The following is a 12,592-nucleotide window of genomic DNA, read 5'->3' as shown; positions in this document are numbered from 1 at the left end:
TTCAGTTCGAGCCATTCCACAGACCCTCAACCTTGGGTGGGACTGCTTTGACATCTATTTACAAGGTGAAGAATCTGCAGTTTTGAAGTATCCATTAGAACAAGTTACTTACCTTTGGTAACACTGTTTCTGGTGGATAATCTATCTAACTGCAGATTCCTTAACCGCCCTCTTGCATCTCCATTTTATAGTATGGCCTCTTCCATCAAAAAGATCCCTGTTCAGGAAAATGCTCAGTGGTGCTTTCAGTTTAAAGATGGCTCTTGATTTGAGGGCATGCACGAGCCCATGAAAAAAAACTGACATCAGTGCTCATGGATGGTGCTTACATATGACTCCGCTCCTCGCTTCCAGTGAAACTGCATTGATGCAGAGTTGCATGGCGCCACCTACTGAGCACAGGAGCATTCCTTTTGAGTTTTCTGGATCCAGTCTGGCACCCGGGGATACTCACAAGATGAGGAATCTGTGGTTAGAAAGAGTGTCCACCAGAAAGAATATTGCCAAAGTTAAGTAACTTGTCCTTTGTGTATATGGTTCCCTTTGAAAGCCTATGTACACAGAGTTTCTGCCCTGTGACATTATTACAGTTGACAATCTGATTTCAACTGACATGATCGCTCATGTACTGCATCTACATCCCACTGTCTCACTTATTTTCCACAGTCTCTAAGGACGTTGGGAGAATGTAGCTATCAGGACTGCCTCGATCTCCTTCCTAAACTCTAGACACCTGTGGGAAAGCAGGGCTTTAGGCTGATGCTCTTGAACCACTTCAAACTGCTTCTTGCAGCTCTGCAGAGCTCCAAAGGAATCAGGCGAGATATACTGCTGTGGCACTGCATACTACTGCCATTCTCTGCCTGTCTAGAGGTCTTCACAAAGCCAAGGAAATGAGATGCAAGGCAAGTGCTGTTTCACTACCATCCTTTTCCTTTCTCTGCGTCCCTCGGCTCATTCAAAGCCAAAAGATGCATAGGAAATGTTTCCACCTCTAGCCGCATTACCTCGATCTAGAAAGAAAGGTAGAGCAACATCATAAAATGAGGTTTTCTGGAGCCCAGAAATTTATTTTGGTTGGAGGAGGGGAATGTAGTAGAGACACTAGGCAGGTGGGAGATGGTAACATGAAACCATGCATTTTTTTTAAAATAAATTAGTTGGGCTTGCCACATCGAGGGAGGTGGGTGAGAGTGCCCTGAAGCCAGGCATAACTGTTTATGGGTGGAAGCATCAGGAACACAGTCATGTTATATGAGTCTGCCCCAAGATTTATTCCTCAACCTTTTTTGCATGCCCTTGAGCATAGTTGGCAGTGAAGGAACTGTAGATGAGAAAGTATAAACAAGAGCATGAGCGACGTTCAATGCAAAAATATACAAGAAAAGGTAAAAACAAAATAGGCAGTCTTGAAGGAATGGAAAAGAAACAGAAGGTTGCATGCAGCACAAGAAGGTTCTTCACAGAAAGGGCGGTAGAAGGTTCATCGCAGAAAGGGTGGTATGTATGTAAGTAAGTGAACAACCTTCCAGCACAAACATCGAGGAACAATCTTTGGCAGAGTTAAAAAGGCCTAGGACAAGTATGGCAGAGTGATTTTGGCATACGAACAAAGGGTAAACTAACTACAGTCTACAGAGTTACAACAGAGTGAAATGTAAGGACTAGATGGTCCTTATGCACTTTGTCTGCTATCATTTTCTAAATGTTTATGATTTTGTCTGTTCCTGTTCCAGGTAATAATCCATCTGTGCTGTCCTTTGTTTTAGTGAACTGGGCCAGATTCGGGAACATGATCTAAGGGTAAGCAAAGAAGCAAATTACGCCCAAGAAAAACTGGCGCTGTCTCTCGAAGAGTCCAAGAGGAATGTCAAGTGAGTCTTTAACCAAACATTTGCAAAATATGCCTGGGAGAATCAAAATACATTCTCAAGAACATCATGCATCAACTTCTGGGAGCAAAGACTGTCTTAGAACCATTTCATAATATTCTGTTGCAGCTAGCTACTATGTGATTTTTCCATATATTGTGCCATATTCCTATGAGATCTTGTGCAATTTACTTGAGATGGTATGTTCAGGGCACATTGCTGTCATGGGGAGAACACAGTCATTGCCAGTTCGCTGATGTTTAGACTAATTTTTGCGCTTTCTTGCTCTTCATTCATTGGGTCCACTGCTAGTGCAACAGCTCCTAGGGTGAGGCGCCAGAATGGGTAGGTTTTCTCGTCCGACTATCATCCCAAGGGTTTTATTCATTCAGGAAAGTACACCATTCTTATGGCATAGCTGCTCATGACTCCAACTTTTTTGCTTTAGAAACATGGAGCATGCCATTTTATTGCATCCATTTCATTATCAAACGATTTCCTCATGGGCGTTTCCTTGGGGACTACAATTTAATTGTCAACCATCTCATCGTCTGTCATTTCATTGTAAGGTATGCATTAAATAAACATTGTAGTAATATAAGTAAAATGTTTTAACATAGGGTTAGAGTAAGGGTTTAGGGTGAAGGGATTAGGGGTGAAGGATTTAAGAGGGAAATATTTAGGGGTAAAGTATGATGAGTTTAGGTGTGCATGGTGAAGGGTATGGTGGTGAACAGTGATGGATAGTGGGTTTCAGGGTGAAGGGTTTTGGGTTGCAGGGTGATGGATTAGGGGTGAGAGGTGATGCATTAAGAGGTGGAGATTGAAGGGTATATGGATGAATGGGCGAAAGGTAAAGAGTTTAGGGGTAAGAAAGTAAAGCTTTTATTAAGCGCGCAAATATGAAGTGTCTTATCACTTACGGCGAACCTCTGAAACCAGGATTGAGATCTTAAGGCCAATGGAATAGAATTCACAAGTTTGCAGCCAAGATAGCGCAGACTCCTGCCCTCAATCTAGATTTATTTTTCTTGGGGAATTTTATCAGATAGGCTGATGAAGACCATAGGGACTGTTGCGGACAGTACCAGCAAAAGATTGTTCGATGCTGATGAGGTCCCCTTTCATACAGAGCGTTGTGAAAAATGCAGAGAGATCTGGACCTAACTCTATCAACTACTGGTAACCAATGAGGGTCCTGTATTTCCTTAGTGATGGAACAAAAATGTAGGCACTTTCAAGAGCAGCCGAGCTGCAGCATTTTGCAATGATTGTAATTTCGCTAATAAGCTTTTCGTTATACCTAAATACAAAGCTTAGCAATAATCAACCCTAGAAAGGATGGGAGCAACCATAACAAATTTTTACGGTCCAGGGGGATCAATGGAAAAAAAATATCAGTAATTTGATAATGTAGAAACAAGAGGAAGTGATATGATTGATCTACTGCGAAAAACTGAGCATGTCATCGAAAACCACTCCAAGATATTTTGCCTCTGAGATAGGAGTAGGGAGTGGACCAAAATCTGCTGGCCACCAAGTTCAATGCCAAAAATCTGTGTTTTTGCCAAAAAGAATCACCTCGGTTTTGTCAATATTCAATTTTAGAAGTTCTTCTGCATCCAAAAAGATACCTGGTTAGGCAGTAATTCTGGTTTAAGGCTGTAAGACCCTCGTCTTCCGGAGTAGAGAGAACAATTTGAGTATCATTGACTTAGGAGACAGCGGTAGGCCAAAGGATTGAATAAACTTTAAGAGTGGAGTGATATATATATGGTAAATAGCGTCGGGGGCAAAGAAGACCCCTGAGGCACCCCACAGGGAAGAGAGAATAGTTTGGATTTAAAGCCATTCAGTTAAACCCTTTGTACTCTGTTAGGAAAGAGCTGAGAAGGGCAAGAGCTGCACCGCGTATCTCGATCTTCTGAAGCCGATTGGTAAGAACCTCTTGGTTAACTGTATCAAACACGATTGAGAAGTAAAGAAGAATTAGAGCTGCTCGCCCCCTCCTCATCCACAATCCGTCTGAGGCCACAACTAGTGCGGCTTCTGTAGAGTGACGAGCTCTGAAGGTGAAGGACTTTAGGTTGAAAAGTTTAGGGCTGAAGGGTTTAGCGGTGAATGATTTAAGGGTTAAGAGTTCATGCTGAATGGTTGAAGGGTTTTAAGTGTGACCAGTGAAGGAATTATGGCTGAAATGTGAAACATTTAGAGGCGAAAGGGTTCAGAGATGAAGTGTTTAAGGAGGAAGGATTTATGGGTGAAAGGTTTAAGAGTGACTGGTTTAGGAAGTTAGGGGAGAAGTGTGAAGGATTTATGGTGTGACAGGAATATCCTTGTGCTTGATAAAGGTAATACCATTCAAAAATGAAATAAAGGAATTGGCAATAACTTGCACATAAAAAGAGTAAGGTAAAGTCACAATGTAAATCACAAACTATAGTAGTGCATTGATATATAGGAAAAATGGACTTATACACAGAGCTAAGAGAAAATTGTAAATAAGGAAATGGTAAATGTGGAAAAAGCTGCTGATGGTGTTGGAAGAGATGGGCAAGAAACAAGCAGCAAGCGAAGAAGTGGTTTGCATCCCACCAAATTGAATTGCATGAACCCGTCTTCGAACACCTATTAACCACTTGAAACTAATCCACAGGCATCCTGATTGTCACTCTTGTCCAACTAAAGCTGGACCAAACTACTAATTGTGCCTACATCTTTCCTGGTTCATGAAAGACCTGCCTAATCGACTCCTCTCAACCTTTCACTCCAGAAATCTTAAATGTCAGGTTAAATTTCACAACAGCTCCTTCCAGAAACACAGCACTTAGGGCCTGATTTAGAGTTCAGCGGACAGGTTACTCCATCACAATTGTGACGGCTATCCCTTCCGCATATTACAAGTGTATTTTATCCAGTGGCATGGGATAGCTGTCTTATTTATGACAGAGTAACCTGTCTGCTGAACTATATATCAGGCCTTCGTTTCCTATGATCACCACCCAAGATGCAACATGCCCCCCCATGAAACAGGAGGCTCCCTTGACCAAGTGTTCTTCAACCGCTACTCACCCCAAGCTCATCCTGGTCAGAACACCTCAAGTTCATAAAACATGAGACATACAGCAACAAGAACCATGGAGGGATAACTAGAGGCAGAAAAGCAGAGTTAGACATTGAGGTGCATTTTGAAAAGATACGTCTTTGCTGTTTTTATGCAAAGATAAAAAGTTAGGATTGAGTCTTAGTTCTGCTGGTAGACCATTCCAGGAGACTGATTCATTGGCTTGATTTACTTTCATTGCTGTAATTTCCAGCAAAAGGCTAGAATTACTTCTGGTAATTTTGGTTCTCCAATGAATCATGGTTTGTCCTTCAGACAGACGAAGAAACCAAGATGTAAGGCTTTCAGAGGTTGGTTAAAAAACACACAGCATCAGAATTCGCTTTCTGGGTAATCTGTGGTCAATGGGACTGCAGTCCTCTTAGCGCAGTGCTGCCAGATATTCAGCTATCCCCTTGACGGCAACAGGGAACTTCATTTGAAGGTACAGATACCTCTACAGGATTTCTTCTGGAAGTACTGAACTCCACACAGTGCCTGCAGTTTCCCAGCATAACTTCAGGATGCAGCGGTAACTGTCCAGAATGCTTTCTAAAGTAGTCCTCTCTATTACTGTAAGAACAGGTCATACACATACCCTGGGGCAAAGAGTGGAGAATCTCACACCGCTGACCGTGCTCCGTTAGGATGTGGCTTATATTTACACTCTAATTCTCTAAGTAATCCCGGGCAGTACAACGTCTACCCTAATGGTAGTTGAGGCGTTACTCAGAAACCATTTTGTGGGGATGATGCACCTTTATACTTTCCTCATCCGCTCTCCAGACAGCAGCAATTCTAGAGCATTCTACTTTAATCCTGGCCGGCCTGGGAACAGCAACCAGCCCTGGCAATCTGCTCGACCGGCCCCGGTAGTAGAGGCAGGGGGGGGCTAGTCAGAAGCACAGGAGCTTGTGTTACAGGGGCCGATATATCAGCATTGCTGCAAAACCGGCCCCCAGTAACAAAACCGGCTCCCAGGGGCCTCCACCCTTCCGGCCCACCGGGAAAATGCCTGGTGCCTGCTACAGCCAGCCCGGCCCTGACTTTAATGGTCCCCCTCTCATATGGAGACTAAATAAAAATGTCCAAGTCCTTAATCAATTTCTAATTCCCCAGATAGGGACGACCTCTAACCTGCAAAAACGAACCCAAAAAGTTTAATGTTTACTAACAATCCCCACCCCTTTTACATGGGTAGCTCCTAGTTGTTCAGGATCCTGACAGATTTGCATCAGAATGAATGAATAAAAGATAACACTTAAGAAGCTAAACACATTCAATCACCCCTAGACATTGTAAATCCGATTCTTATGGACCAAGGGACATAGAACCGAGAAGCTGTGGGTTGTTTGATAAATGAGGAGAAATTGTATTTTGTACATTAACAAAGGAGAGAAGTGCAGGCAAAGGCAGGTGAGAACAAAAACTACCTTCCCCTTTGGACGAGATGTGAGTTGAAATCACTGCTGTCTATCAAGAATATCTTAACCACATTATTGTTTTTAGTGAAATAACTCATTTTACAATTCTGATATTTGGGATCCCTTTCCACTGCCAATGGGGTGATGTCCTTGCTTTATACATGTGTTAAATGCAATGAAACATGTAATGAAAGAATGGGCATCTTTATGAGTGGTGCTGTATATACCCTCCTATGGATGCGACAAGCATGCTGTTTGGCTTGGAAGCCTATCACTTGTTCTCTGTCATAATCAAGTAATAGGAACAGTAAGAGATTATAGTTTGTTTCTCCTAGGATGTTAGAGGAATATCGGGAGCTCTATGAGTTACAAAGGCAGCGCCTAGAGACCCGGCTGGCACAGCTGACTGAGGAGAGAGACCTTTGGAGCTCAGCCACATACAGACTGGCACAAAAGGTAAGCATAGTATACATTCAAGCCGAAAGAGGCCTGTGTGAGAAGTTGGCCTGATATGTAGTGCTCACTATTCTAGTGATCACTGTGTATCATTCCAAACGACCCTTATTGATGATTGGTTGTAAGTCAACCGTATAGACCAGCTATCCTAGTAGCGTGGATACGAGCAGTCTTTATGCTAAACTCTAGAGGGCGTGTTAAGCCAGCTGTTTTACCATCACATATACCCCTTGAACGCCAAGTGAAAGGACACCACACAAGTTGTTATGAAAATAAAGGATATTTATTTATAACAAGACTACCCTGGCTCTTTATGAGTCAGGGAGCTAAGCACACTACAAAACTCTTATGAAAATACTTCAGTTGCACAATTTACACAAATGCCCGAGGGCACGAGAAACCATCTACACTAACAGTGAAATGCGAATGGTTAGAGTCTGGAGTTACTGATTCCGGAGTGATCCGATCAGTGGGACTAAACGAGAAGGAACTGGACACTTGTAGAGCGAACCTGCGATGGAGCACCGAAATGCTCGAGTTACCTAGCCCAGAGGCTGCGGCTGCGTGAGGTTCGGCAAGATGTCGGGAGTCCTCGTTGTAGTCTCAGGAGCCTGAAAGAAGAAGTTGCTGGCAGGCGACCAGTGTCGATGTTCAGCGAGATCCAAGCCTGGATCGATGATGAAGGAAACCTGAAAGCAGAGGGGACTCAGTTCTCAACCGCTAGCCAGCGATCGTGTGGGCACCAGGAGGGTACCGGCTGAAGTCACCTCGACCAGGTGAGTGGATGACGTCGGACTCGGCTGTTCCTCGGACCAGGAGGCGCGGCGGCAACCAGGATGGAGGGCGAGCTGTCCCACGAAGGTGTCTGCTGTCGATGATGCTGGGCCCAGGAGTTGGGCAGCAGGTCTTGGCAGTGGCAAACCCACGCAGTGGAGTCAAGATGGTGTCTGGAGTGGACCAGGAGGGTCCGAGGTACTCCTCTGTTGATAGGGAGCAAGAGCCAGTCTGGAGCAACCAGACCAGTGATAAAAAATTGTCGTGGTGCGTCGTGAAGAGGGCCACCAGCCGGTCGGCGAGTGGTCGGACATCGCGGTGAACAGCAAGGAGCAGAAGGGCCCCCACGCAGATCTCGTGGATGCTGGGGAGGCAGACTTCGGTGCTGAAGCTGCTCAGGGTTAGGGCTTCTCAAACCCTAGGTGCACTCACTCGAGGGGCCCTCGGTGGGCGTGCTAGATAAGCGTCGTGCAGGTTCTGAAGATGGCCGGTCCCGCAGGTCTCGTCACACCTACGAATCTCAGCTGGGCTGACGATGTAGGTAGAGGTCAGAGATGGCAGGGAACCCGGGTCTCGTCGAGCTGGGCAGTCTTGATCCGTGGGAGAGACGTGCAGCAAACCGCAAGCGCTTAGGTGGTGCCTGCTGGTGCAGGGTGGCTACTCCTTAGCCACAAGGGAGAGTCTTCAGAAATAGTCAAGAGTTCCTTTCGTGGAAAGTAGTTCAAGATTCAGAATTATCCAATTTGGGAAGGGGACTCGCTCCTACCTTTATTCTAAGAAAAGGGGCTGGCCCGTGACTAGGTCCTACCTATGGGTGGGGCCAGGAGGGGGGGTGGTTACACCCCTATCCTTTGTCCGGCTTCGCCCCAGCTCAGGGGCAGGGTTGCCCCCGAAACTGGTTTGAGCCGGGCTATGCACAGTAAGCACCGGGGTGCCACTTGCAATCACCTTCCTTTCAGCCCTGCCTACCTGGGATACACAAACCCTGTCTGGGATGGTGCTAACACCGCCCTCGACCGGAAACCCTTTGTCCAAGCTCCCCTCGCTGGAAGGTCTCCCAGCAGCAGGAGGTCAGACTTGTGTCTGGTGGCAGCATCCATTTTGTGATGCTGAGGCTTGAGTCAACTTTTAACCGGGGTTCAAGGTTACTTCCATGTCGTGCCCCTCTAAAAGGGGGGAATGCTAACCCCGTCGCCAGAATTGGCGAGGGGTTCGTATTCCAATTTGTATGACACCTTACTCGACATGTGTGGGTGATGCGATGCCAAAGTTAGCAAATAACCGCAAGGATTATAATGCATTTTAAAGTAGTTGGCCCGCGTCACCATGGAACGGCTATTAGGACTTGGTTCCGCAAGCCGTCGACGGGCTCAGCTCACGCCAGAGCACCGTCCCACATGATTCCCCGCACTCTGCCTTCAGGATTGATAAGGCCTGCCATAGGAGTGACTGATAGGAATCCATGTGTCCATTCTAGGGTTAGGTATAGGAATACTACACCTACAGCAACGGGTGATTACACCACGTTGCCCCAGCTGTCGTGCAGCCAGTTGTGTCAGATTTGGGCGGCCATCCAGGGGTGGCATAATACATGCTGCAGCCCCTGGTAGGCCCTGGGTACACCGATGCCCTGGATACCTGTGGTATGCTGATACAGGGAATGACAAGGCGGCCCAGTTCCAATTAGTGGATGCACCTAATGTACATGTGTGTTAATTTCGAGAGAGAACAGCTAGGCTGTGGGTCTGATTGGCAGGCCCACAGCCAGGGAAAGTCGTAAACCAATGAAGCAAAAGCAAAATATCTGGGTGATCATAGGATTGCAGACCCTACTCTCCTACATGACCCCCCCCCAAACTTTGGGACAATAAGCTAACCTTGACCAGGTGAGTCTTCTTGCTCTAAGTGGAAATACCTGGAGAGCCCATCTGCATTGCCATGATCAGTGCCAGGTCTATGCTCCACTGTGAAGTCCATCCCCTGTAGGGAAATGGACCACCTAAGTAGTTTGGGGTTTTCACCCTTCATTTGATTTAGCCACAAGAGGGGCTTATGGTCGGTCTGAATCTTGAAGTGAGTGCCAAACAAGTATGGCCTCAACTTCTTCAGGGCCCAAACCACAGCAAAGGCCTCCCTCTCAATAGCTGACCAATTCTTCTCTCTGGGGGTCAGCCTCCTGCTAATAAAAGCTATGGGCTGGTCATGACTATCAAAATTCAGTTGAGATAGAACAGCTCCCACACCCAACTCCGAAGCGTCTGTTTGGACAATGAATGGTTTGGAGTAGTCTGGACTCTTTAGGATAGGTGCTGTGCACATGGCCTGCTTTAGGTCATCGAATGCCTTCTGACAGCTCGCTGTCCACTGAACTTTTTTTGGCATCTTTTTACTTGTCAGGTCGTTTAGCGGGGTCACAATGGATCCATAATTTCTGACAAATTTCCGGTAATAACCAGTCAGGCCCAAGAAAGCTCGAACCTGAGTCTGGGTGGTTGGAGGAGCCCAGTCCAGGATGGTCTGTATTTTGCTCTCCAATGGCTGAACCTGGCCTCCACCTACAAGGTGGCCCAGGTATACAACCTGTGTCTGCCCTATCTGGCACTTAGTGGCCTTGATAGTGAGGCCGGCCTTTTGCAGGGCCTCTAACACTTTCCTCAGGTGGACCAGGTGATCCTCCCAGGTGGAGCTAAAGACAGCGATATCGTCCAGATACGCCGCACAGAAGTCGTCCAACCCAGTGAGAACTCGATTCACCAGCCTTTGGAAGGTGGCAGGTGCATTTTTCAAACCAAAGGGCATTACCACGAACTGATAATGCCCACCCGGGGTAGAAAATGCTGTTTTGGGCTTGGCCTCCTCAGCTAACCTGATTTGCCAATACCCAGCTGTCAGGTCAAATGTACTTAAGTAGTTGGCCGAAGCCAACCGGTCTATAAGTTCATCTGCTCTTGGTATTGGGTGGGCGTCAGTCTTAGTGACTGCATTGAGGCCTCTGTAGTCCACGCAAAACCTCATCTCTTTCTTACCGCCCTGGGTGTGAGGTTTCGGCACGAGAACTACGGGACTTGCCCAGGGGCTGTCCGAAGGCTCAATGACTCCCAGCTCCAACATTTTCTGCACCTCTGTCTTGATGCAGTCTCTGACATGATCAGGCTGTCGATAGATTTTACTCTTTACGGGCAGACTGTCCCCAGTGTCGACCTCATGGGTACACCAATTGGTCTGACTGGGTGTCAGAGAGAACATATGTCGAAAGGATTGAAGAACCTGTTTACAATCCTTTTGTTGATGTCCAGAGAGGCTGCCACAAAAGACAACACCATCTAATGACCCATCGTCAGGGTTCTGAGAGAGCAGGTCCGGGAGAGGGTCACTCTCCTCCTCCTGTCCCTCATCTGTGGCCATGAGCAAGCCCATGCCCTCCCTGTCGACATATGCCTTGAGCCTGTTTACATAGAGCACCCTGTGGGGGCTCCGGGGAGTTCCCAGGTCTACCAGGTAGGTGACCTCTCCCTTTTGCTCAATGATCGTGTGGGGCCCAGACCATTTGTCTTTGAGTGCTGCTGGGGCCACTGGCTCCAGCACCCACACCTTCTGTCCAGGCTGGTACACAGTCAGGACAGCCTTTTGGTCGTGCCAAGCTTTTTGTAATTCTTGGCTCGCCTCAAGGTATTTAGATGCCTTTTCCATGTACTCCGCCATCCGCGAGCGGAGGCCGAGCACATAGTCCACAATGTTTGATGCCGGCTTTCTGAGAGGTCTCTCCCATCCTTCCTTTACCAAACAAAGGGGTCCCCTTACAGGATGTCCGAACAGAAGCTCAAAAGGGCTGTAGCCAACCCCCTTCTGCGGGACCTCTCTGTAGGCGAACAAGAGGCAGGGTATCAGGACATCCCATCTCCGCCGAAGCTTTTCAGGTAGTCCATGAATCATCCCTTTTAGGGTCCTGTTGAATCTCTCAACAAGCCCATTGCATTGTGGGTGATAGGGTGTGGTGAATTTGTAGTTGACGCCACACTCCTTCCACATAGCAGTCAGATATCCCGACATGAAGTTTGCACCTCTGTCTGAGACAACCTCCTTAGGGAAGCCCACTCTGGAGAACACTCCAACTAGGGCTCGTGCCACAACAGGTGCTGTAGTGGTCCTAAGGGGAATAGCTTCAGGATACCTGGTGGCGTGGTCCACCACCACCAGTATAAACTTGTGCCCTGATGCTGTCTGGGTTTCCATTGGTCCGACAATGTCGATCCCCACTCGTTCAAAGGGTACCCCCACCACCGGTAGTGGTATGAGGGGGGCCTTTGTCGTGCCACCTGACTTACCACTGGCTTGGCAAGTGACACAGGAGCGGCAAAACTCCTTCGTATCTTCGGACATGTGGGGCCAGTGAAAGTGTGGAACAATTCTGTCCCAAGTCTTATTCTGGCCTAAGTGACCTGCAAGGGGAATCTCGTGGGCCAAGGTAAGAAGGAAACCTCTCAGAGACAAGGGGATGACCAGCCTCCTGGTCGCGCCAGGTTTGGGGTCTCTTGCCTCGGAGTACAGGAGTCCATCATCCCAGTACACTTTGTGGGTACCTGTGGCGTTCCCTGCAGCCTCAGCAGCAGCTTGCTGTCTGAGGGGTTCAAGTGAGGGGCAGTCTAACTGTGCCTTCCCCAGGTCTTCCCTGGAGGGTCCCCTTGAGCCCAGAAACTCAACCTGACCAGGTTCAATCTCTTTCTGCTCAGTTTCCCTCAGTTCTTTAAGGTCAGCCTCCTCAGAGACTTGATCCACGACCTGGGGCAAGGGGGAAGGCGAAGCCTTACCCTTACTGCTCCTTTTCTTGGAAGGTGTCTGGTCCGTTCTTCCAGGATCCAGCACCTGTTCAGTGGGGCATCTTTTGGCCTGTGACCTGGTCACAGCAAGGACATGTGCTGGCAAGCCTAACATTTCCATGAAAGTCCTCTGCTCCACTTCTGACC

At 47.4% G+C, this 12,592-nt stretch overlaps 1 protein-coding gene across 3 annotated transcripts in view; it reads left to right on the top strand.

The window, feature by feature from the left end:
- The window catches only part of AXDND1 (axonemal dynein light chain domain containing 1), a 564,522-nt gene that overhangs the window by 241,038 nt on the left and 310,892 nt on the right, over positions 1-12,592 (top strand). For all 3 annotated transcript variants that reach the window (XM_085601802.1, XM_085601801.1, XM_085601803.1), the window contains exons 11-12: positions 1,770-1,874; positions 6,734-6,854. In XM_085601802.1, coding sequence (XP_085457928.1) covers positions 1,770-1,874; positions 6,734-6,854 — 226 coding nt within the window. The remainder of the gene's footprint in view (positions 1-1,769; positions 1,875-6,733; positions 6,855-12,592) is intronic.

The sequence above is a fragment of the Triturus cristatus genome, chromosome 4_2 (genome assembly GCF_964204655.1).
Source record: "Triturus cristatus chromosome 4_2, aTriCri1.1, whole genome shotgun sequence".
Taxonomy (NCBI): domain Eukaryota; kingdom Metazoa; phylum Chordata; class Amphibia; order Caudata; family Salamandridae; genus Triturus; species Triturus cristatus.
This window is presented reverse-complemented; position numbering and strand designations above follow the sequence as displayed.